Genomic DNA, 22,543 nt, shown 5'->3' with positions numbered 1-22,543 from the left:
GGGACATTCTAAAAGTATTTTCCAAAAATAATGTATATTATTATGTTGACAACGAGATCTCTTAATAATATTCTCGAAGGAAAAGAATGTAAAGTATTCCCGGTGTTTTTATTTTAAACAGAAACATAACTCTGGAATATTTTCCAAGCGCCAACACATAAAAGAAAATATGCACATATCTCATCCATGATTATGTCTCATTTCACACTGTAAATTATTTTGGCAGCAGTGTGCTAATATAATTTGGATGCATCTCGAGCAAACGGTCGAGAGTGTGTGTGAGAGGCCTCCGTTTTGAGTGGTGCACATAATTAAGCTTATACATTATTTTTAAAAATACCATCAAGTGAAAACGGTGACTTATGAACTGCTGGAAACTATTCGTTAAGAAACATCATCAGCAGACCCGGAATCCCTCAAGTCATTTTCGGAAAGAAAAACAAGGCAAATCAAAGATGAAAATAAGCTCTGGGAATGTCTGTGGTCCGTTCACAATTTCGATTATCCTCTCTAATAGTGAATGAGCGTCTATCGAGGCGTATTACCTTGTTCTTGTTTGGTTTTCTCCATGGCCGCGCAGGCCGCCCTCCATTCCTGCAGTTCGGGCGAAGGAATCAGGCCTGCCGAGCCTGCCGCGTTGTCCTTCCTCGCCTGCCACCAGTGGTGGTCGTCTTTACTAATTATCTGCAAACGTTTAATTTAAATTTAATAACGGCACCGCAAGTGGGGATTTAATCAAAATTGTGTAGACGAGTTGGGAAGTTTATGCGCACTCTTAACGAATTATACCCGAGACGACAATGAGACGTTGAATAAGTCCAAGACAATTACCCAACTTGTCAGTTAAGTCGGGAGTTCAAACTTACCTGTGTCTGGCTGGAGGAACAACTCTCATTTGTTATATGTAGCTGAGTATTTATTAGTTTAGTTATGATTAGAAATGAAATGGCTTCTTCCTAATCAGTATTTAATTGTCAGAATTATGGTTTGAATGTAATGAAGTAAGAATACATTGATTGACATTTGTCAGTTGTTAAATATACAAGTTTTAGGGGAGAAGGGTTGTTTTGATGGGGAATTAACTTACTTGAAGTATATCACCCGTTTTGAAAGCAATTCCGGCTTGAGCACATGGTATAAGATCATCTTCAAGTGGGTCATAGTCGAATTGCGCCCTCACAAATATCTGGAAGGAAAATAATACTCATTAAACGTATCCATTTATCCTCCCTATCTAACTACATAAGTTTAAGGGTGAACTGTTTGATATTCTTTTGATTTATCACTGCCTCAACGTAATAAATGAGTAGTTACTAAACAAAGTTATAAATAACAGCACTAATTCTACGATGAACTTCTCACAAGTTTACATTTTACCATGCTAATTACAAAAACTATCTACAATAATTGTAATTACAACAAGTCCAGTAATGAATGTGTTTCTAAATTGTACTAGTCCTACATTAAGTAACTCAAAGCACATCACACCATAACCAGATGGTTTAATTTCCATGGGTACTTACTAACACTGGCAGAGGTTTAATCCGGAATAACTAGATGGTCGGAACAGAAGAAAAATTGAGTCAAAAAAGCTGTTTTCAATGAGATGAGAACAAAATTGTGTCATTATCGAAACTGAATGATTTGAAATGTGTCTGTGAGTGTATTCTATAAATTTATTTAATTTGCTCAATGGATTTCAAAATCCCGTCCATGCTATTTACATAAATATATTTATTGTCGGATATCGAACATACAAAATGTTTTAAATTTATCTGGACGGTATAAAAATACGTAGCAATAATTCTTTTTAATACAAAACGTTACCCATATATCATCAAAGCAATAAAATAAATATCGCAGCCATTTCCAATGCAAACATTTATGCCTATTTAAAAACGCATTTTCCTTTATAAATATTGATATTTATATTAATCATAATTTAGTAATTAAGTCGGTAATGAGATTTTAATTATTCGTTTCCACCTCGTCCCATTTCTCCTTTTAAATTAAGGGACAATTATTTTTTAATTCAAATAACTTTAAGACTGTTTGTCAACAGAACAAAGTTGGCGGATTAATATGAAAGCAGGTTTACAGAGGCCGAATAAATATTCCGTAACTCACATCGTACATCACGTTTACACCACAATGGGACGTGTTTCAAGAACCTAAATTCACAAGAGAACGAAACTTTTATGCCTTTCCATTAATACGTCAAATGCGGTTGTGATGCAGATTTTTACGACTGAACTTGAATTGAATGAATGGACGCCATTAATTATTTGATAACAGTGATTTCAATTCATTCAGTTTCGCAATTGTTGCTGATGATTTAATGAATATGCGTCGGCTTGATGAGATGTGCTTCAGTTAACTAAAGAGATCATGTACACAATTTTGTGTGTGTCACTTTATCGTTCATTTCATACAAGTCCTGCAACTTTTATACGGTTATTTAATTAACCGTATAAAATCCGGAGCAGGAATATGAGAGGATGTGGATAATTATGAGGATGAAATGATTGAACCAGATTTAACGGGGGGGACATACCTCGCAGGGTGGCGGTGCACTTCGATACGATGGCACTATTTTAAAGGTAACTGATCCACGGGCTTCCCTCTGCAAAAAAGCAAAACAATGGTGATTGAATGTGGCACAATGACCGGCAACAGCAGTAGACATCATTTCACAGAACAATTAGATAAACAATCGTATTATTGATTTGGCAATATGAACGTTTTGGATTCCGAGGGCGTTATCTGCTTAATGAAACGGTTATTCGCTGCGATTTCATGGCAGCAGTGGAGCGGGCGAATCAACCCCCGCACGACCATATTCCGAATCCAATTTTTTGCTACAACATCGAAAAAGGGATCTTTAGAAAGATTATTACAAAACAATGGATCGGTTACAGAGGCGAATCTATTGTTGTACGGATGAAGGAAAAAGTGGGAAACCAAATAAATACTTACGAGGATTTTTTGTAGGGAATTCACCGATTGGTTCATGACTGGAATTCCGTTGATTTCCCTAATTTCGTCGCCCACGTGCAGCGTGGCCTGCCTGTGGATCATGCCACCGTGCATTATCCTAGCTACAATACATTTGCCGTCCTCGTTCATTTTCAGCGTGATACCCTGCGGCAAAAACAACAATTAATCTCCTCATCAGATAATAATTCAGATACAATTTAATATTTCAACGGCAAATCATGATGTATGGGTGTATTCGTATTTTTATGTTGAGCAATAAACAAGCATTACTAAAAATACGGATGCACATTCCGTGTAATAAACGTGATGTACTATATTATGCTGACCATTGTTTTTACTCTTCGACTGAGCTGCAATGCATCAAAGCAAACTTTCACAATTAACGTGCTTCCTGTGTGTATTTCCCTCAAATTTAAAGCTGACATTCCCCTCTTATTTCTGTTTCATCTTTTAGCATCATACAGTCGGGAGACAAAAGAAAGGCGGATGACATTTCGGTGTGTTCTCGAGAAAGCTTGAAAGGGAAATATAAAAACAATAATAAAACTGTATTAGAAAAGTTTCCCGTCCTTCCAGAAATAGCAAATATAATGAATTATCTTCTGTCTCAAAAATAATTTAACAACAACCAGAAATAATATCTGTAATTAGTTTTAATAATATAATTGCCCACACTCAAAGCATTACTCTGATAAAAATAGAAAAATAAATGAATAATTTACATAAACGATAACATATAATACATTTTAAATCACAACTAAGCAAATTATGCATTTGACTAGGATTTTCCATTCTCCCAATAATTAATTCAAACGCCAAAGTCTAGATCTGCCATCACGTTATTTAAATGGAGCAGTTAGTTCTATTTCGGTTGTTTAAATTGTTATTCCTTTATTCGTAAGCATATTAATGCTTCCTGAAATTACACAATCAACTGTTGTTTAAAGTAAAGTTCACGGCGTCTTCAGGACTTGGAAACTTTTATTGCTGGTAAAGTTTTAAAAGAAAATTGAACCGGGCATTGTAGTTGGATATAAGTTTAATACTTCACGTACGTTCCACCAGCAGGGATTCAGGAGCTGTTGAATAAATTTCTGGCTATTATTGGAATTGCAGGTGGTAAATTATTAAAGTGATAACCCCCCAACTTATTCATTACAAGTTTATGGGGAAAAATGTGTGTGGAGCCACCAATGTTAATGCTGTAACGTTCATTTTTGGCATACACGTTAACTAAAGACCGACCTATAAGAAGCTATTACTAGAATTTTAAAAATTTGTACAGGGTGTTTGTTATACATATTTAATTTTGTGCATCTCAAAAACATGAATAATTTTCTTATTCTCAATGGGACACTCTGTATATTTTTTAATATTTAACTTCTACATGTAATTACAAGCAAATGATTATATTATGTCCTTTAGCTAAGCTCAATAGTTTTTGAGTTATTAATTTTTTCCAAAAATTTTTAATAGATTCAGGTAGTCTCACTAAAATGTCTGTAAAGTTACCAATTATAATGGTGAAAAGTTCTGTTTTGGTATACATATTAACAAAGAACCACCCTATAAGAAACTATTATTAGTAATTCCAAATTTCATACAGGATGTTCATTATTTACGTTCAATTTTGTACAACTTAAAATATTGATAATTTTGGTATATTTCAAGGAACATCCTGTATATTTTTGTATTTTTAAATTATCTGTGTAATTACAAACAAATACTTTTTGAATAATCAATTTTTTTCCAATAATTTTGACACATATTGATGGTGTAACTAAACCAATTTTATTGCTGGGACCGCACATGATCCTATAAGGACCCATTATTAGTAGTCCCAAATTGTATACAGGGTGTGCTTCACGTGTGACATACCATGGGTTCATCGGTGTTCTTCTGGAACTGGACGAGTCGCACCCGCGTTACGTTTTCCATCTCGACGTCGCCGTTAGGGCCGTCGAGGTCGTCGCCGCCGTTGAGGTAGGGCAACAACGGCGGCGGCGTGACTCGCATCGCGTCCTCGCCGTAGATCTCGTGCCCGACCACATCGTGCGCTTGCAACAGAGCCTGAAACAACCACAGACACATTTTAACACACTATTTTTTAACCACGTCCGATGATTTAGTGGGGGCCCACATAAATCAGCTTTTGACATGTTCTGCGTGAACGGAGACCATAAAATAAATGATGTGAGGAAGATATCACGTGTTATGTCTATTTTTTCTTCAGTTATGTCTTTGCCTGCTTTTTATGGTACATTTAAAATTATAGTTCAGTAGTTCAGACTTACATAACACAGCATTTTTTCATTTTCTCATTTTACGTTCGGTGCACTTTCCACATTTTTTTATTAATTTTTAAAAGAATGGCCCGAATGGGTGTTCACTTTTTGCCAAAGGGGTGTTTTTGGACAACCTAAAAGGCGAGTTGATTAATTTACCGTTGTAAAAAGGTGCAACTGAAAAATTAAACCGTGACATTGACACATTATTCAGAGTCACAACTGAAAAAAGTGCCCATTTTAAAACTGGATTTTAATTAAAACCGCAGTTCATTATCGGTTAATGAATAAACAGCCCATTTAACTTATCTGACAACTAATAAAAAGGAGGGCAACAAAACATTCCCAATCAATCAGGAGCTTTTGGGCTTTCGCTGCGGTAAATCCATTTAAGGAGTGACTTATCTCGTAAGTTTTGCTATTCCTTTTCTTATCGTTATGAGGCCGTTTCGATATACAATAAATCGTTTTAACTGAACGGACGCTCTGAAAAGCTCCACACGAATTTTTGTGAAAGCCTTCCTCCGACAACCTGATAACGAACTATTTTTTACGTGCACGAATGAGATAAATATGAATTTAGCAGCACCAAACGACGCACATACGTTAAATAATCACCACGTATTTAATTAATTAATTAGTTAATTAAAACAGCCACAAATTAATGTGGCAATAACACGGTGGTTGATTTAATTAAACAACTCCACGAGTCCGCCACAAATTCGAACGTGTAAAAAGGTCGCAAAACGTCGTGTGTCTTTTTCACGCCAAAGCTCCATGTGAACTGAAGTTCGGAGAGTTTTGGGCTCTTGCCGTTGTGCCGTTGTGCCGTTGTGCTGATGTTTCAGTGGCATGGAGCATGCCAGAATATCCAGACTCAGTGCATCTGCGTTATACATTCATATCTACTCCTACACATATCTGCTGCGAGATGCACGTCACTTTATTGTTTCGATGACTAATGCACATACTAGTTATTGTATTTTTAATATTTTTTATGGAAAGAGCAAATCCTGTTGGAAATTAAGGCTTACAAAGCTTGATGGGGATTAATTCTTCACTTCTTTCCCATTTTAACATTTAAATATTTAACTACGTCTGAATAAAATATGTTTTTCGGTGTGTAAATTTTGGATATGCCATCATTATTTATTTGTGGGGTTACTTAAATTCATAAAATACTCTGATTATGACGCACAGCTTAAAATAAGTGTAAGTAATAAAACGCCCTATTCTTTATCCTCGACTTTAACAAACGACTTTCAATCTGTATTCTTTACCCAAAGTGGTCCTTTTTATCCTAAAACACAAAATATAATAAACGAATCTATGTATGTAAGTTGGAATAGTTTATCCTTGTAAACTACATAAAGTAGTTTTCTTAAGAAAATTCTTTAGATAAACTTCTTTCCAGAGAATATTAAAGTTACTTTTATGACGTTCAAAATTCAAGAGATAAAGTTCCATCCACGCAGCCTCCCAGGAGCAAATATGCATTTGTAAAGATTTAAATTAAAATAAAACAGCAGAGAGAGGAACACACACCGACATATAAATTCGGATAGCGCAGCTTACCGTAAATTTTAAGCCGAATTGCACCTGAATCTACGTTACATAAAACATCAAGCATTTATCTCGCAATGAAAGAATATTATTGTACGTGTAGAAATGGAGGTGTTGAAAATTTACAACCGGCATAAAGTAAAATTATTGAATTATGTGTTTTCCTCAAGCTCGTTGATTCGATAAATTAAATTCGCGGGCATTAAGGGCAAAAGATTCCGCTCATTTTATGTTATCGAACTGACACAGAAATGGCTTTGGCTTGGCTACAGGTAAATCGAGTTACGTTATTCATTGCCCCTCTAATTCAAATCATTTTTAAATGTCTTCGTTGTTCATCAATTCATTATTAGCACCAAGTTGACGATAAAGAATCATTAATTTTATTTTATTTTTTAATTAAATATACAAAATTAATTGTAGTAAAATTTAAAAATATTATTTTGTTTATCTCATTATGTGTATAAATTTTCATTCAGGATATTTTACAAATCACAAAATTCTATAATAATATAATCTATATAGATATGTATGTGCCATCTATGTGACAGTACTAGGAAACACAATGCAGCAGAGTTCTGTTTAAAAAGTGGCGCTACTTTGTACCCCCATTCCTAGATGGAGCCCTTGTTGAGTGTTGGTATGAGAAGCGAAAGTAAAAGGTATCGATTTTCATGTTGTGAAAACAATTTCATATGGTAACATTTCAAATGCTGACATTAATTCATATGATTCTATTAGTCATTTATAAGAGTGAAACTAAATTGTGAATACCTAATTAAATTATAAACATATAAAATTCATGTGCAGTGAGAAATTAATTAATAAACTCCAATTGTTAATTATAGTATTGGAAATGCAAATTGAAACAAATTTGTAATTGCTAATACTTAAAAAGTAATTTAAATACATATTTTCATTTCAAATAATAATATATAATATTTAATTTATATATACATTTGTGATGTGTGTATATCAACAAAAAATTTAGTAGTTTTAGGTGTAAATTTGATGGATTGAGGTGCTCCAAAATGTGAACAGAACATGAAAATTGAAGATTATAGAATTAAAACCGGTGTTTTCGTTTGAAAAATTAAAAAAACATCCATCATTGTGGTGAGATTGACAGAGACGATTTAAAAATGATAATTTTCAGGTGTTTTATTTACAAATAATTTGAATTGTTGTCCCTTTATGAAAGTTACCACGTTGCAGAGAACAATGCGAATTCGCACGTATTGAAATTTTGTTGCGTAAACACTCGAAATAATTCAACAATAGTTTCCATTTGACAAAGAGTTTAACCGCATTTACGAACGGAATTTAATTTTGAAATCGTATATTTAATGAGCCGACGAGTTTTAAGTTAAATAAATGAGCTTTATTATCTCTAAACTGAGAGTCGAATAATGCCAATTATGTAAACAGAAAATGATATTAACAAAACATACATGAATCAAAGTTTTAAACAATAGTGTATAAATTTTTTCGATTATTTTAATTCATTTAATTATTTTCAAAGTTTAAAAGTGAAAGAGCTGTAATAAATAAAATTAATCAAGAGTACTTTTTTAATGTGAAAAATTAAGTGGTTTTAAAAAATATTCAGAGGTGTTGAAAATACGACGAAAAAAGGAGGAATCCCCAAAATCTTAACGCTGAAATGTCTCAAAAAGAGTAAAAGTAATTTATTTTATCCGCTATTAGATCCATTTTTAACAGATACTATTTAAATTTATTTAATTAATCAGTAAAACAACTTTTAAAATACTATAAAAAACATGTTTTTGATGTTTAATAAATGTTTAAATATCGTGCATGTACAAACAAATTATATAATTACAAGAACATCCAAAAGACAATTCATTTGATGTCTTCAAATATCTTATCTTAATTCATTTGAATATTTTATTTAAGTTTTTTGTTGCGCATTCACCATTTTTACAACGGTTGTTAAAAATGGCGAATGCGCCACAAATCCAATAATTGATTACTATTAAACAAATTTTAATAATAAGTTGATTATATTCAAAGTAATTTATTTTATACACTATTAGGTCCATTTTTTACAGATACTATTTAAATTTTTTTAATTAATCACTAAAGTAACCTTTAAAATAGTATAAAAAACACGTTTTTGATGTTTAATAAATGTTTAAACATTCACGATGCGCAAACAAATTATATAATTACAAGAACGTCCAAAAGACAATTCATTTGATGTCTTCAAATATCTTATTCGAATTCATTTGAATATTTTATTTAAGTTTTTTGCTGCGCATTCACCATTTTTACAACTGTTGTTAAAAATGGCGAATGCGCCACAAATTCAATAATTAGTTACTATTAAAAGAATTCTATTAATTATAATATTAATCCAAAGTACTTTTTTATTCCAAATTGTGTAAAAATATGAAAAGTTTTAAATAGTATTCAGATATGGAAATAAAGAGGAATTTTCTTGAGTCTATGTTATTGTGTTATTATAGAAAAAATTGTTTATACTGAATTGTAGAATAATGCATATCAAATTTAAACATTATTAGACAAAAGGTTATATGAGAAAACAGAACAACTGTATAGGAATGAAATGGTTAACTTGTCTATCTATTGAAAATTTGAACAAAAACAATTTGAATTGGAATCAGCAGTAAAAATAAAGTGAGTAAAAGTGAAGTGAGGATTCATCAAAACCCACGTCATGAATCGTTTTTTAAAATTGCTGACCGAATATTTATTACATTGAGTGTGGGTGTGTTCAATACGGTTTTCCCAGAATTTCGCCCCATTCGGGGTGATAGTTGGAAAGAGGATTTCGCTGTTTGTTCCGAGAAGCTCTCCTCTTCCGAGAACGGTTCACAACTTTATAACTACGTTATTGTGCCTTCCGTAATCAGTTTTTGAATTATCAATCATAATCAATTTCATCGGTGAAAAGTGTATTATTTAATGTCACACACACACACACACACATACGCATACACAATTTGCCTCACGACAGTAATTTGAATAGTAAATAAACTAATTCGGCCTTCCTAAAGCATGTTCTGTATTACGAACATGTCTCGCTCTAACTCAATAAATATGTATGTGCATACTCAAATTAATTACGAATAAAAGTGGAGAGGACTGAAAATATTCGCATCATCCTTTGTGTTTTTCATGAAAATAACCACAATAAAATTGTGCTCTTCATGAATGATTAAATTAAAGTCCGATCAATAATGTATTTTTGTGCCTCAACGAGACGAACTAAAGACCCATTTAAAATCGCTTAAGTTTTGTTTGCTTTTTAAAATAATAATATCCTGCGTTCTAAACTGGTACATGTTTTTAATAACAGGCCAATTATTTCTAAAGGTCAATGTTAAATTAATTAAATGAATTTCAATTAATAAAAGGGTTCGTTTTGTGAGTGGAACAATTGGAACAACGACTTCAACATTTATCAGCTAAATAACTTTATGGCTCCTGACTGGTCACTGATATTACAACGATTTATGTCCATACTTCATAATATTAAATGTTACGGCTTATTTTTATTATTTTTATGAAACAAACTTTTATTGAAACGAATGTACAATATTAAAAAATTTACGTGGAACATTTTAAGTCAAAACAGACATTTTCCATTAAAAATAAACTCCACAACTTTTTACGTCCATATTTAGAAGTTATAAATAAGTTTATAATATGGGAATATGGTATTGAATAACTTGTCCACAGTTTGCAACTTATCGAATTAATGATCCATTTAATTGAGGGCAATAAATTAAAACTTTTCAAATAAACACCTCCATTCACAAAGCATTGTTAAATTCTCGTTTGCAGCGGAGTACTTCAAATTTAAGTTTTAACAAGTTGTTTAAAGGATAGTGGAGAGAAAAACAAAACGATAATTAATACCAGTAATATCATTATTTACTTTAATTTAGTTTTAAGAACTAATTTTGTTATCAAGAGCAATCTCCATTAAAATAGAGAGAAGAAGGGAATCTTTTTCGTAACAGCACTTCGGAGGATATCCTTATTAATAACCTTTTTACCATTTACATTCTCTTTAATCCACAGGAGATCAGTTTCATGTGCATAATAAAGATATTTGTATACAAAAGACCGCAACATTTGCAGCTTTTATTACAATCAACTTATTTTACTTATAAAATATTGGTCGTAAAAATGGTGGATGCGCCACAAAAAGTTACTTAAAACATTTAAATGAATTGGGGTAAGATATTCGAAAACAAAAGGCCCCCAACCCCAAGTTTAGTTATTAATTTAATTAACTTATACTCTTTTGGATGTAGTTGTAATTATATAAATTGTTTGCGCATTCGCCATTTTTAAAAATATATTTCGAAAAATGGTGGATGCGCCCACATAAATTAATTGAAATATTGGGGTAATTTAAGCAGTAGGTCGCAGAATAATTAGCAGACAACCACTGTAGTGAATGTTTGGGCCCAATTTGCGACCACAATAGAGCTCATAATTTTATTAAAACGATTTATCGTTCCACGACGATACGTGTATAGGTATACCAGTTTCATTTTATTTGTTAATTCCGACAGTAAATTACACCCTTTGCAAAAAACATTTCAATTTGATATAAATTCTATGCCCGCTGTGCTATTCGTTTGTTAATAATTAAACACATATTTTCATCTATTATTGTAACATTAACAACAATTATAGCATCGCATCAATTTAATACATTAAAGGCAATAGCCTTCTTAAATTCGTGTCTCTGATGTTAATTTAAAGTTTATCTACACAATTTAAATCGTGTTTAACTGGATTTTCCTTCTCCCATCGCTTTGTATAATTTAAAGATCCACTAAATCTTGTAAAAATAATTAATTATTTTTTAAAAGTCTCCGACAAGAAAAGAGAAAAACATTCTTAATGACCCACTTAAACTAATATTAATCTAAGTCTCGCCGGGCATTTGTTACGGGAAGGCAAAAGGACTTTATTTTTGGGTGATACTTTAATAAAGAAAGGAGAAATAATTAAATGAATTTTATTCACAGTGTTCGAAGTAATTGAATTAACGTTCAAATATATTACGTGCATTTAATCTTTACATTAATGTGAAGTTTTGTTACACTCTAAAATTTGGGATTATTATTATAAATAATAAATCGTTACTTCTGAAAATATTTAACTATCATTTCTCCCATAAATTTAGTCCACCTGTTTTTAAAAATACTTTGTAAATATGTTACGTTACATCACATTTAATTCTCAGAAATTGGGTTAATTATGTTCGAAATTAAAAACGCAGACAAAGATAAAGTCCATTATGTTTATGAAACATTCCGTCTGTGAAAAGTTATCAACATTAAAGAGACATTTGGCATTGGACGTTCTGCGACAAAGACAAAAAGTAACAAATATTTTTATTAAAAAAGTTTCTTCACAAAACTAATTTACATCTATCTCGAGATGTCTCTTATTGTTGGTGAAAGTTTTCATTTCGGAGAGGAAAAAACTCACGTCACAACTTAACTATGCGTATGGTATACGTTTATTATTTTCCGGCGAACTTTGTTCCATAAATTTTTCAGGAGTCTGTCGGTGAATGTATAATCTATTCGAGGTTTCCCATTGAACATTTTTCGACTGCACTCCATTTGTTTCAGGGACAAAGGCGGACGTCAAACGGGAGATTTATAACTATTTTGGCAAAATTTCGAAAATGGTTCGAGTGGGGTGTGGGGTGTGGGGTGTGGCGTTTGAATTCCATCAATAGGAGAGAATTTGTCGGTTTAAGTTCGCATCGGCGCGACGCTCAGTCGTTTCAGACCATTGATATTGAAATGCGACGAACAAAACAACTTTCTGCCCCCGCCAATAATATAAGTTGATCGGTGTACATGCTGTTGCATGAATGTATGTAATTATGCCGACGGAACGTGGGGGCTGGAAATGCAGATGAGTCCGCAAAGGGTGAATTTACATCCGCGTCCGGGTTGCGGCCAACTCGGGATTTTATCCCCTTTAAAAAAATGACTGTGCAAATTTAATTAGAATAAGAAATTGTGGGGCATTCAAAGAGCAAACGAGGGAGGCGGCATCAATTCATAATGGGACGTGTGTCATGTGAAACTGTAGATGTGCTCCACTCGAACCCGTCCCGTCGGGATTTTCGCGTCTCATTAATACTAATGCCCAATTATACATTACGGGAATTAACCATCTTAGACCTAATTAATTACGCTCACGAGAAGGTTATTTGGGACATCAAATATTGCTTCTTTTTGCCAATATTATTATTTAAATGAAGTGTGAGAATTAATTAACAGTACTGCAGACAAACACGGGATGTTTTATTGTGGCAATTCGTTACGGAGTGTCGTCAATGTCGTAAATGTCGTCAATACCAAACGACACTCAGTTTTTTGCACAGTTTATTAATGGCTCTATTTGTCTCTATAACACTCAGTCGGTTCATCATTTTCACCAATGCGGATGCATAGTGAAATCATCGCTTGTTTTTGACCTAGTTCAAATATAATCAAAATAATATTTTTTATAGACCACATAATAACAAATATTTTAAAAGTTAAATACTATCTGTTAAAAAGGATTCAACAATGGAATTAGAATTTGATTAATAATTATTATTGATTATTATTGGATTTGTGGCGCATTCGCCATTTTTAACAACAGTTGTAAAAATGGTGAATGCGCAACAAAAAACTTAAATAAAATATTCAAATGAATTAAGATAAGATATTTGAAAACATCAAATGAATTGTCTTTTGGATGTTCTTGTAATTATACAATTTGTTTGCGCATTCACGATGTTTAAACATTTATTAAACATCAAAAACATGTTTTTTATGGTATTTTAAAGGTTACTTTAGTGATTAATTAAAAATATTTAAATAGTATCTGTTAAAACTGGATCTAACAGTGGATAATATAAATTACTTTGAATAAAATCAATTTATTATTAGAATTTATTTAATAGTAATTAATTATTGGATTTATGGCGCATTCGCCATTTTTAACAACAGCTGTAAAAATGGTGGATGCGCAACAAAAAACTTAAATAAAATATTCAAATGAATTAGGATAAGATATTTGAAGACATCAAATGAATTGTCTTTTGAATGTTCTTGTAATTATATAATTTTTTGCACATTCACAATGTTTAAACATTTATTAAACATCAAAAACATGTTTTTTATACTATTTTAAAGGTTACTTTAGTGATTAATTAAAAATATTTAAATAGTATCTGTAAAAAATGGACCTAATAGTGTATAAAATAAATTACTTTGAATATAATCAACTTATTATTAAAATTTGTTTAATAGTAATCAATTATTGGATTTGTGGCGCATTCGCCATTTTTAACAACAGCTGTAAAAATGGTGGATGCGCAACAAAAAACTTAAATAAAATATTCAAATGAATTAAGATAAGATATTTGAAGACATCAAATGAATTGTCTTTTGAATGTTCTTGTAATTATATAATTTTTTTGCACATTCACAATGTTTAAACATTTATTAAACATCAAAAACATGTTTTTTATCGTATTTTAAAGGTTACTTTAGTGATTAATTAAAAAAAATTAAATAGTACCTGTCAGAAATGGATCTAAGAGTGGATAAAATAAATTACTTGACAAATTTAAGGTGAAAGTTAAATATTAATTAATATTGTATTAAATATATTGATTTTGTGCCCATCTCATTTGAATGATTATAAACAAGATGAAACAAAAATAAACAACTAACTTACATCTATTGATAGTTTTAGTTTCAATCCATTTAACCATTTCATTTATAATTATATATAGAATTTAAAAATACACAATATACAGGGTGTTCAATTGAAAATACCAAATATTTTCAATAAATTTCTAATGAGTAAATTAGGATATGTCTAATATCAATAAATTTGATAAAATTCATAAAATGTGAATATTATGATATATGGAATAGGAATAGGAATGACTAACACAAATGGCATCCTCAATATTCAATGGAATTCGAATGGAATGTTGGCGAGTAAACATTCTGCAAGTTTCATTGTGTGTGGAGCTTAATAAATTCCAAAATTGAACAAGAAATATGTTAAATTTTCAATTTGTAGCAAAAACAATCTTGATCCGGAAAATATTTACAATAAATTTTAAATTTAAAATATTGTTTATTCTAAATTAATCATTTTCAAGTTGTTCCCTTTAACAAGTTTATTTGAAAACCAAATATTTTATGCATATTTATGAAAAATGATAAGTATATCAAGTAAAAAAGTCCCATATATTTGGAGCAGTTGGTTTTGTGTGATAAATCATCGTTGTATCTTTGTAAAAAATGTAAAAATCGCATCAATAATGTTTGTGAAAGTTATCTGTCTTCCTGGAAAGAGCAAATTCCGCTGAAATATCGTCACTACTCGAGCATGAACCATTGTCGAGGGCCAATTCGACTGTGAATAGCGTGGAACAATGTACAAAAGGTGATCATTTACATTTTTAAATTTACCAAATTTTAAAAATATATCTGAGATAAAAGAGTAATTTATTACAGCCACACACACACCCACATTTATCTTTATTTATTCATTTAATATATTGAGGATTAAATTTTATTTTATTTTTAATGTAATTTGATTCAGAAAATTAATTCATCGTTTCTTCAAACATTTAAATGATTTGACATCGATTTAAAATAAAAAAGGCTGAGAAAGCACTATGTTGGAAATAAAGATATCTGATATCTTAAGAGATTCAATCATCTGATTAAATATCTGACTGTTCATCTTATGGTCTGCCTACTTTCTGACTTATTTTAAAAGATTTTGAATAGATATCTAAGAAACAATCACGGTCTTCGGATGTTTGATCTTATTTAAGTGTAGAAAATAATAATTGTTTTAAAATTTAAGATGAGTACAGAAAGGAGGTGGTTTAATAATATTTACTATGTCAAAGACGAAGAAGTAGGGCAGAAATTAAAATAGTGACAGTGTAAAGTGGGTTAAGGTCACTAGTGACAGTTGTTATGAAGTGCGACTTTTATTTGGGTTGCCACTAGTTAGAGGAGTAACAAGTAGAATGTAACTTTCACCTGAGCGTGGTGATGAAAGTCGATGGAGCTGCCTGCGCCATTGACGAAACGAAACCGAAAGGGACTGTGCACCGGACATGTGGCGTGGAACGGACTGTCCAGCTGGCGGAGCGACCCCGTGTGCGGTCCCCCTACGGGGGTGACGGGATCGGAGGACCTGCCCGGCCGCTCGCACCAGTGACTCGGCCCCGTCGCCCCCGTCGCCCCCGTCGCCGCCGCCGACACCCCGTAGTGTCCGTGCGGTTGAGGGGGCCATCCGGCGGCCCCGTACGGATCCAGGACGCGACCACCTTCGGCCCTCGCGCGGCACTCCGCACAGAAGGTCCCGTCGTCCTCCGCCTCCTGCTGCTGCTGCTGCTCCTGTTCCTGCTCCGACTCGACGGGGAAGTGGTCCGGGATGGAGCGGGTGCGGCACCACAAGCCGGGGAGACCGTGCCGGAGGTGGCTGTGGTGGTGGTGGTGGTGGTGGTGGTGACACGGTGCGGACGCCACTACTGTTGCCGCTGCCGCCGTCGCGCCCGGCCAAACAACCACCATGTAGGAGAACAGAAATCGACTGAGTGGTTGCGGGATGCCCACATCCCCGTGTTCGGGCCGCGTGGCAACGCCGCGTCCCGACAACGTGCGCCAATGTTGCTGCGTTGCTTAACGACCCCCTTCTTCGGTCCCCGTCTCCTCCGCCTCCGCCTCTCTCCCTCTCCAGCCTCTTCCATTGCCTCCGCCGATATTTGCGATACACCTGATTTTAATCAATCAGCGTTCACACGAAAGGGAAACACATCAATAATTCCGATGAATCTTGATTCTTTCTTCTCTCTGCTCCGACGACTCTCCTCGGATGCTCCTCGGTTATCCACACGTTCCAAACTTCATTACACCTTAACTGTCTGTCGTCGAAACTCCTTCAGATTACTTGTGCAACGTGTGAAGACTTACGTGGTGTGATTCGGATACAATTTGTAGCGTAGCAGACTCATCCTGGGCAATTTCCGAGAAAATAGCACGAGGCGCAGCTTCCATAAGGATAATGAATGTTCGCGGCTCGCTCATGAATGATGAATCAAACTCTCCATTGACAAATAGCGGCTGCCATCCTTTCATCCCTTCGCTCCTCGTCGGGGTTCAAATGAATAACATTTTTTTTGTGTGGGGGGCTGCAATAAATTAGGACGTCGTGCAAATGCAAAACTGCATCGGGCTTCTTGGCTCGCGTCCATATTGGAAGTTCCACTGACCTAGAGACTGCGGCCAATTTATGCGGCCTCAATACTACGAATTGCTTGCTGGCCGGGTATTTTCGAATTCCGCCCACTCCCCAAACTAAACAATTTATCATAATTACTACGTCTCTGTCTTTCCCTCTTTCTTTGTACTTTTTGCCCAATTTGTTTATGCACTTTGTTGATTAAGCCACGAACGAGTGATTATCGCTTTCATCTGGACCGCAGCTGATTAAACACAAACATGAGACACGTTAGTCGTTAGTTGAGCTTTTTCAGGATCCAATAATTAACTTAATTATACTCAACAGAAAACAATTAAAAGAAAATTTTGAAAGGGTACAAAACAATAATTACGTTAATTAAAAACGGAACCGCGAATATTGCAAACGTGTTTCGGAAACAAAGGGAGAAAATGAGCCCTAAATGTCATGAACAAACACCGGGAAACAGAGGGCAAACAAACGCCAAGTGTAAGGCCGAAACTAACTTGTTTTCTTTATTTCTTTCTTTGCTTTTTAATAATCACTTGTATATAAATTTTGTTTGATAACATTTATTCTATTCTCTTTTATTTCATTTATCTAATTAATCACCGCAATTCATCTAAATTTTATGGTTTTTGGTATTTTAATTGAGACGACTAATGTCGTTCTACAAGTTTTCAATTGGATTTAGATTGAAACTTTGCATCAGTCAGTCATGAACCTCAACATGATTACGTTTAAACCAATTTTGAACACCTTTTGATTATTTGAATAGATAGAAATCCATATAACTGATATGGTATCGTTGAATAAACACGATTAAATTATTAATTGATTTGGGTATTAAATTTGTATAGGAATTTTAACTTGCTAATAATCGTAGAAATACAGATAATCGGTAATGAAAACAACATAATAGGAAGAAATCAAAGTAGAAACCTGTATTCTCTATATTTGGCTATTGTTCAAAAGATGGCACTGTGAACATATGTTAAAAATTCAACTATAACTAAGTAAATTTAGAACAACTCTGAATCAATGCCATGAATAAAAATTTATGTAACTGGTAAATTATTATTGGTACGTGGTTCTACTATATCTTTCTTAATATTTCTATTTATGAAATGTCTGATTATTCTACTAAACACACTGATATTTACTAATTCAATATTTTTAATTAAATCTATTGCTTCATATTTATTAATAACATTGTCAGCAATTTCAGGACCACCTTTATGTTTATATATTGATGCCTCATCTTTATTATATTCTATTCAGTGATGTCCAATATTCTATATATTTCTTTAAATCAAATTTGAATTAAATTCTTTTATGAAATATTTGATTTTAAAATCTGTGCCATCACTGTACATATACATAAATTCAAAAACGAATTCAGTAAATTAACAAGGAAAATTAGAACAAGAAATGGCCTCATTTAATGTTTGAAATGAAAGTCAAGCCGGAGAAGAACAAACAAAGGAAACAATTTGAGGCGAAATCATTCCTCCCACTTCCATTGTTTCACGCAGATTTTACTGCAGTAAAATTATCAAATAATTTAATAATCACATTATTTTTAATATAGAAATGAGAGAAAAAATAATGAAAGAGTATGTTCCAAGTCGGGAGGAATAAAAATCTCAAGATTAAAAAGCTCTTTAGAATATTTTCGTTAGAGTAATTGTTACCCTTTATTTCGGTGCATTGTTTAGTTTTCCGTTGCGAAGTAAAACCTCAAAAGATTTAAATGAGTACGCTCATCCGAAAGACTTGTAACTAAATCAATGTTTCGTTTTATTAAAATTCGCTTATCGAGTGATTTATGGAACAACCGACGCCTTAAAATGGCTTAAAATGCATTTAGCGATGCGATTTTATTCAATATCGATCAGTGCCATGTTTTAATTAAGCAACTTCCTTGATAAAATTCAATTTGTCCCGTTTCCTGTTTCCCGTTCCTTGAACGGCGTCGATCGATTCCCAATTTAAAATGCGATTGTTTGATATCAATAAATGTTGCGTCCACCCAATCCACCCAATCCACCGTCGAGTTAATTCCGCAATTAGGACTTACCCTGAAACTCTGTCGCCTATAGCAACGCGTCCGTTGCAAGTAATACTTGTAGACGTGGGGCGGCATCGAACGCTTCGTCTCCTCGCCGATCCACTGGTCTCTGCCGAAATTGGACGTGGACGGCGACAGCGACAGCGACAGTGACACCGGCACCGGCACCGGCACCGGCGGATAATAGTAGTCCTTCACGAACGGCACACCACTCATAACAACGATCACGTCGGATTAGTCCTCGACGGGAGACACCGGTAACACGGAACTACTCGCCCGGACTTATTTACCTTCCGGAACATCACTCTGTTTTTGTTTTTCGCTCGCCACCTCTTCGTTATACCTGATGTCGATGCCGGAGATTTTATTATTATGGAAACATTTTTTAATTTTACTCAAAATAAATTTAAAAAGTAGTTATAAAAATCAGTTCACGAAGTGAATCACCCTGTATTAACATTAATTACTAGTCTATAATTTATATAGAGAGAAACTTTAAGATTAAAGTTAAAGTGAAACAGAGTCTGGATACGTTAACTGAAAGTGAAAACAAAATACTTGTGTAAGAGCTCTCTACTTAACCCATTAATGCTGCTCAATAGAAAACCCAATGCAATTTTATTAATCAAATTGAAAAAGCCACTTCACTGAAGTATCAATTCAAATAAAATGGATTAAGTAATATTTATGAACCCGTAATAAAATTCTGTGAAATATTCGCTTGATATTTGTATTTATGGTATTTAAATTGGAAATTATCGTTGAAAACACAGTTATCACAAGATTTGGCCAACACGAAATTAGTTAATAAATAGTCAAGTTGGCCGTAATGGAAGCCAACAATGTAGTTACACTGATTCTATCTTTTATCACACTTTATTAGGTTACAACCACAAAAAAATGTAATTACAAATCTTTTTATCCTTATTAATGAGTATACAAATTTTAAAATGATATAATCATTAAAGTTTTAGAATTAGTAGGAAGAAATTAATATAGAAATCTGTATTACTAATGCATATTTGGCTATTGTTGGAGAGATGGCAGTGCAACAATAAGTCACCAATTAATAATCTAGTTGAAGTAAATTTAATTTTAAAAATACTCAATTTCAAACCACAAGTTGCGAGTGAAAATAATTAATAGATCTGGATGTTGTTAACAGTGTGGAAACAGCGTAATAGAAAAAAAGTGCACAAATTGCAGATCGAGAACGGACGGTGGTTTTTATTCGGGGGTGGCGTCGTTAAATGAGCCCATTAGCTGCCGACCACCGCTTCCGACACTGATTTCTATCGCGAAATTAAGATAAGCAGACATTGGCCGTGTTTTTTCCTTTCCACTCGGAGCAGCCGGCCAAAAGAAAACGGTGAATGGTGAGGATTTGTCGGCAGAGAGGATGCGCCATGTTTTCATGCAGCGTGTATCATCGATCTACGCCACAGTACGCCAGGACGTTTGCTCCACTTTTCTGAACGCGTGTGTGTGTGTTGCAACGTTCAAAACGGGACGGGGACAAACTTGCCCTTCTCATTTATGACCGGTGTTTCACTAGGGCTTTTCTTATGCGGTGTGTATAATAAAAAAACATTGAATCAGCAGATCTAATGGATTATGAATTGTTCAGTCTGAACGAATTACTTACTGTCATTTAATTTGAAGATAAGAAAAAGAAGTTTTTGACTTTAACTTTTCTGTGGTAATATTTTGCACAAAAAATTGAAATATTTAAAATATTATATTATAGGTATTTCTAAAATAGAGGATCAAAATTTAGGAGGAGGTCCTATAATGTAGAAAATCTAAATATTTTTTTTTTCTAAAATTTCTCCAGAAGACAATACAGTCCTTCAAATTTAAATTTCATCTTTGGCCTAATCGTATTTAAATTTGTTATATTATACTCTAAACTTTGGAGGTTCTCCTCATTTTTTCAATCAATTTTTTACACCACAGAATATGTTTTAAGTTTTTCAAATCCTCTACATAATTTAGAAGAAAAAAAGGTCCTCTTAATTAATTTTATTAAAGAACCTTTTTTCTTCTAAATTGTGCAAAGAATATGAAAAGCTTTAATAGCTTTTTAAGCCCAAAAATAGAAAAATAGAAATAGGAATAACATTAATATAAAAATTTACTAAATTATTAATGAAAATTTATGATAAAATGAATTGGAAAATGTCATATATTTTCCTCTGGAAGTATTTACAGCTGGAGAAGCAAAAGGGAGCAAACAAATCCCATATTCCACTAATTAAAAGTATACAATGCAAGCAAAAAGTTCAGATTCAATTAGTAAATTTAACAAGAGAAAAGTCTATCTACACTCTGTATATGATTTATTGTTACGTTCAGTAAAGCCCACTTTTAATTGGTAAACTTATAATTAATTAATTAATGATTTACATAAAACTGTATCGAATATTTGTTTAAGTATAGATTTAATTAATTTTAAATTCCTGAACTATATTCAACATTTTATTTTATTTCATTATGTATTCCTTTATAATTAAAAATTATTACTATTAATAATTTATTTCATTTAATAATGCACATCGAATTTTTGCCATTGTCCAACTCATTAACCGTAAAAATTATTCATATATGTTTGTTATAATGAATTCTTTTTAAAAACTGTTAAATATCAATTAATTTTTATAATTTCATTAAAACATAAAAGAATATTTTAATATTGACGCATCCGCCATTTTATTATGAGAACTTTTAATATAGATTTTCATAGATAGACATCATTTTATTAAATGTTATGGCTCCAATATCAAAGGTTTGTTTTAAAAGTAATTAATGTTCAAGATATTTGTTTGACATTTAAAATATTACAGCTCAGTGCATCAATTAAAATGTTTTCATTTAATTTACACAAAATTAAATATTCTTAAACAATATTATACATAAATTCTGATTAAAAACCATTTAAAATATTATTTTAAGAAAGACAGGTATAAATTAGTAATTTATAACTAAATAATTATTGTTGAAATTGTTATTTTAAAATTTAAATGTTAGCGCATCCACCATTTTATTATGGGAACTTTTAATATGGTGGTTTTTCATAAATAAACATCATTTTATTGATTGTTATAGCACAAATATCAAAGATATATTTTAAAAGTAATTTAATGTTCAGAATATTTGCTTAACATTTAAAATATTACAGCTCAGTGTATCAATTTTAATTAAAACATGTAATTTACACAAAATAATAAAATTAGTAATTTATAACTAAATATAATTATTTAGTTTTGCTGAAATTGTTATTTTAATATTTAAATGTTGGCGCATCCACCATTTTTAAGGGCAATTTTAATAG

General features: G+C 32.6%; 1 protein-coding gene across 6 annotated transcripts in view; it reads right to left on the bottom strand.

Moving 5' to 3' along the window:
- The window catches only part of LOC109603466 (peripheral plasma membrane protein CASK), a 35,671-nt gene that overhangs the window by 5,265 nt on the left and 7,863 nt on the right, over positions 1-22,543 (bottom strand). Inside the window, exons 2-8 of one of the 6 annotated variants that reach the window (XM_049965239.1) lie at positions 19,222-19,555; positions 4,876-5,067; positions 2,977-3,141; positions 2,555-2,623; positions 1,524-1,553; positions 1,088-1,186; positions 546-684 (exon numbers count right to left, since the gene is read on the bottom strand). In XM_049965239.1, the coding sequence (XP_049821196.1) occupies positions 546-684; positions 1,088-1,186; positions 1,524-1,553; positions 2,555-2,623; positions 2,977-3,141; positions 4,876-5,067; positions 19,222-19,428 (901 nt within the window). In that variant the 5' untranslated portion in view covers positions 19,429-19,555. Of the gene's footprint in view, positions 1-545; positions 685-1,087; positions 1,187-1,523; positions 1,554-2,554; positions 2,624-2,976; positions 3,142-4,875; positions 5,068-5,291; positions 5,319-15,937; positions 16,491-19,221; positions 19,560-22,543 lie in introns of those variants that run through there. The other 5 variants (XM_020019966.2, XM_049965238.1, XM_049965240.1 and 2 more) reach the window with 5 other exon arrangements.

The sequence above is a fragment of the Aethina tumida genome, chromosome 3, assembly GCF_024364675.1.
Source record: "Aethina tumida isolate Nest 87 chromosome 3, icAetTumi1.1, whole genome shotgun sequence".
Taxonomy (NCBI): Eukaryota; Metazoa; Arthropoda; class Insecta; order Coleoptera; family Nitidulidae; genus Aethina; species Aethina tumida.
This window is presented reverse-complemented; position numbering and strand designations above follow the sequence as displayed.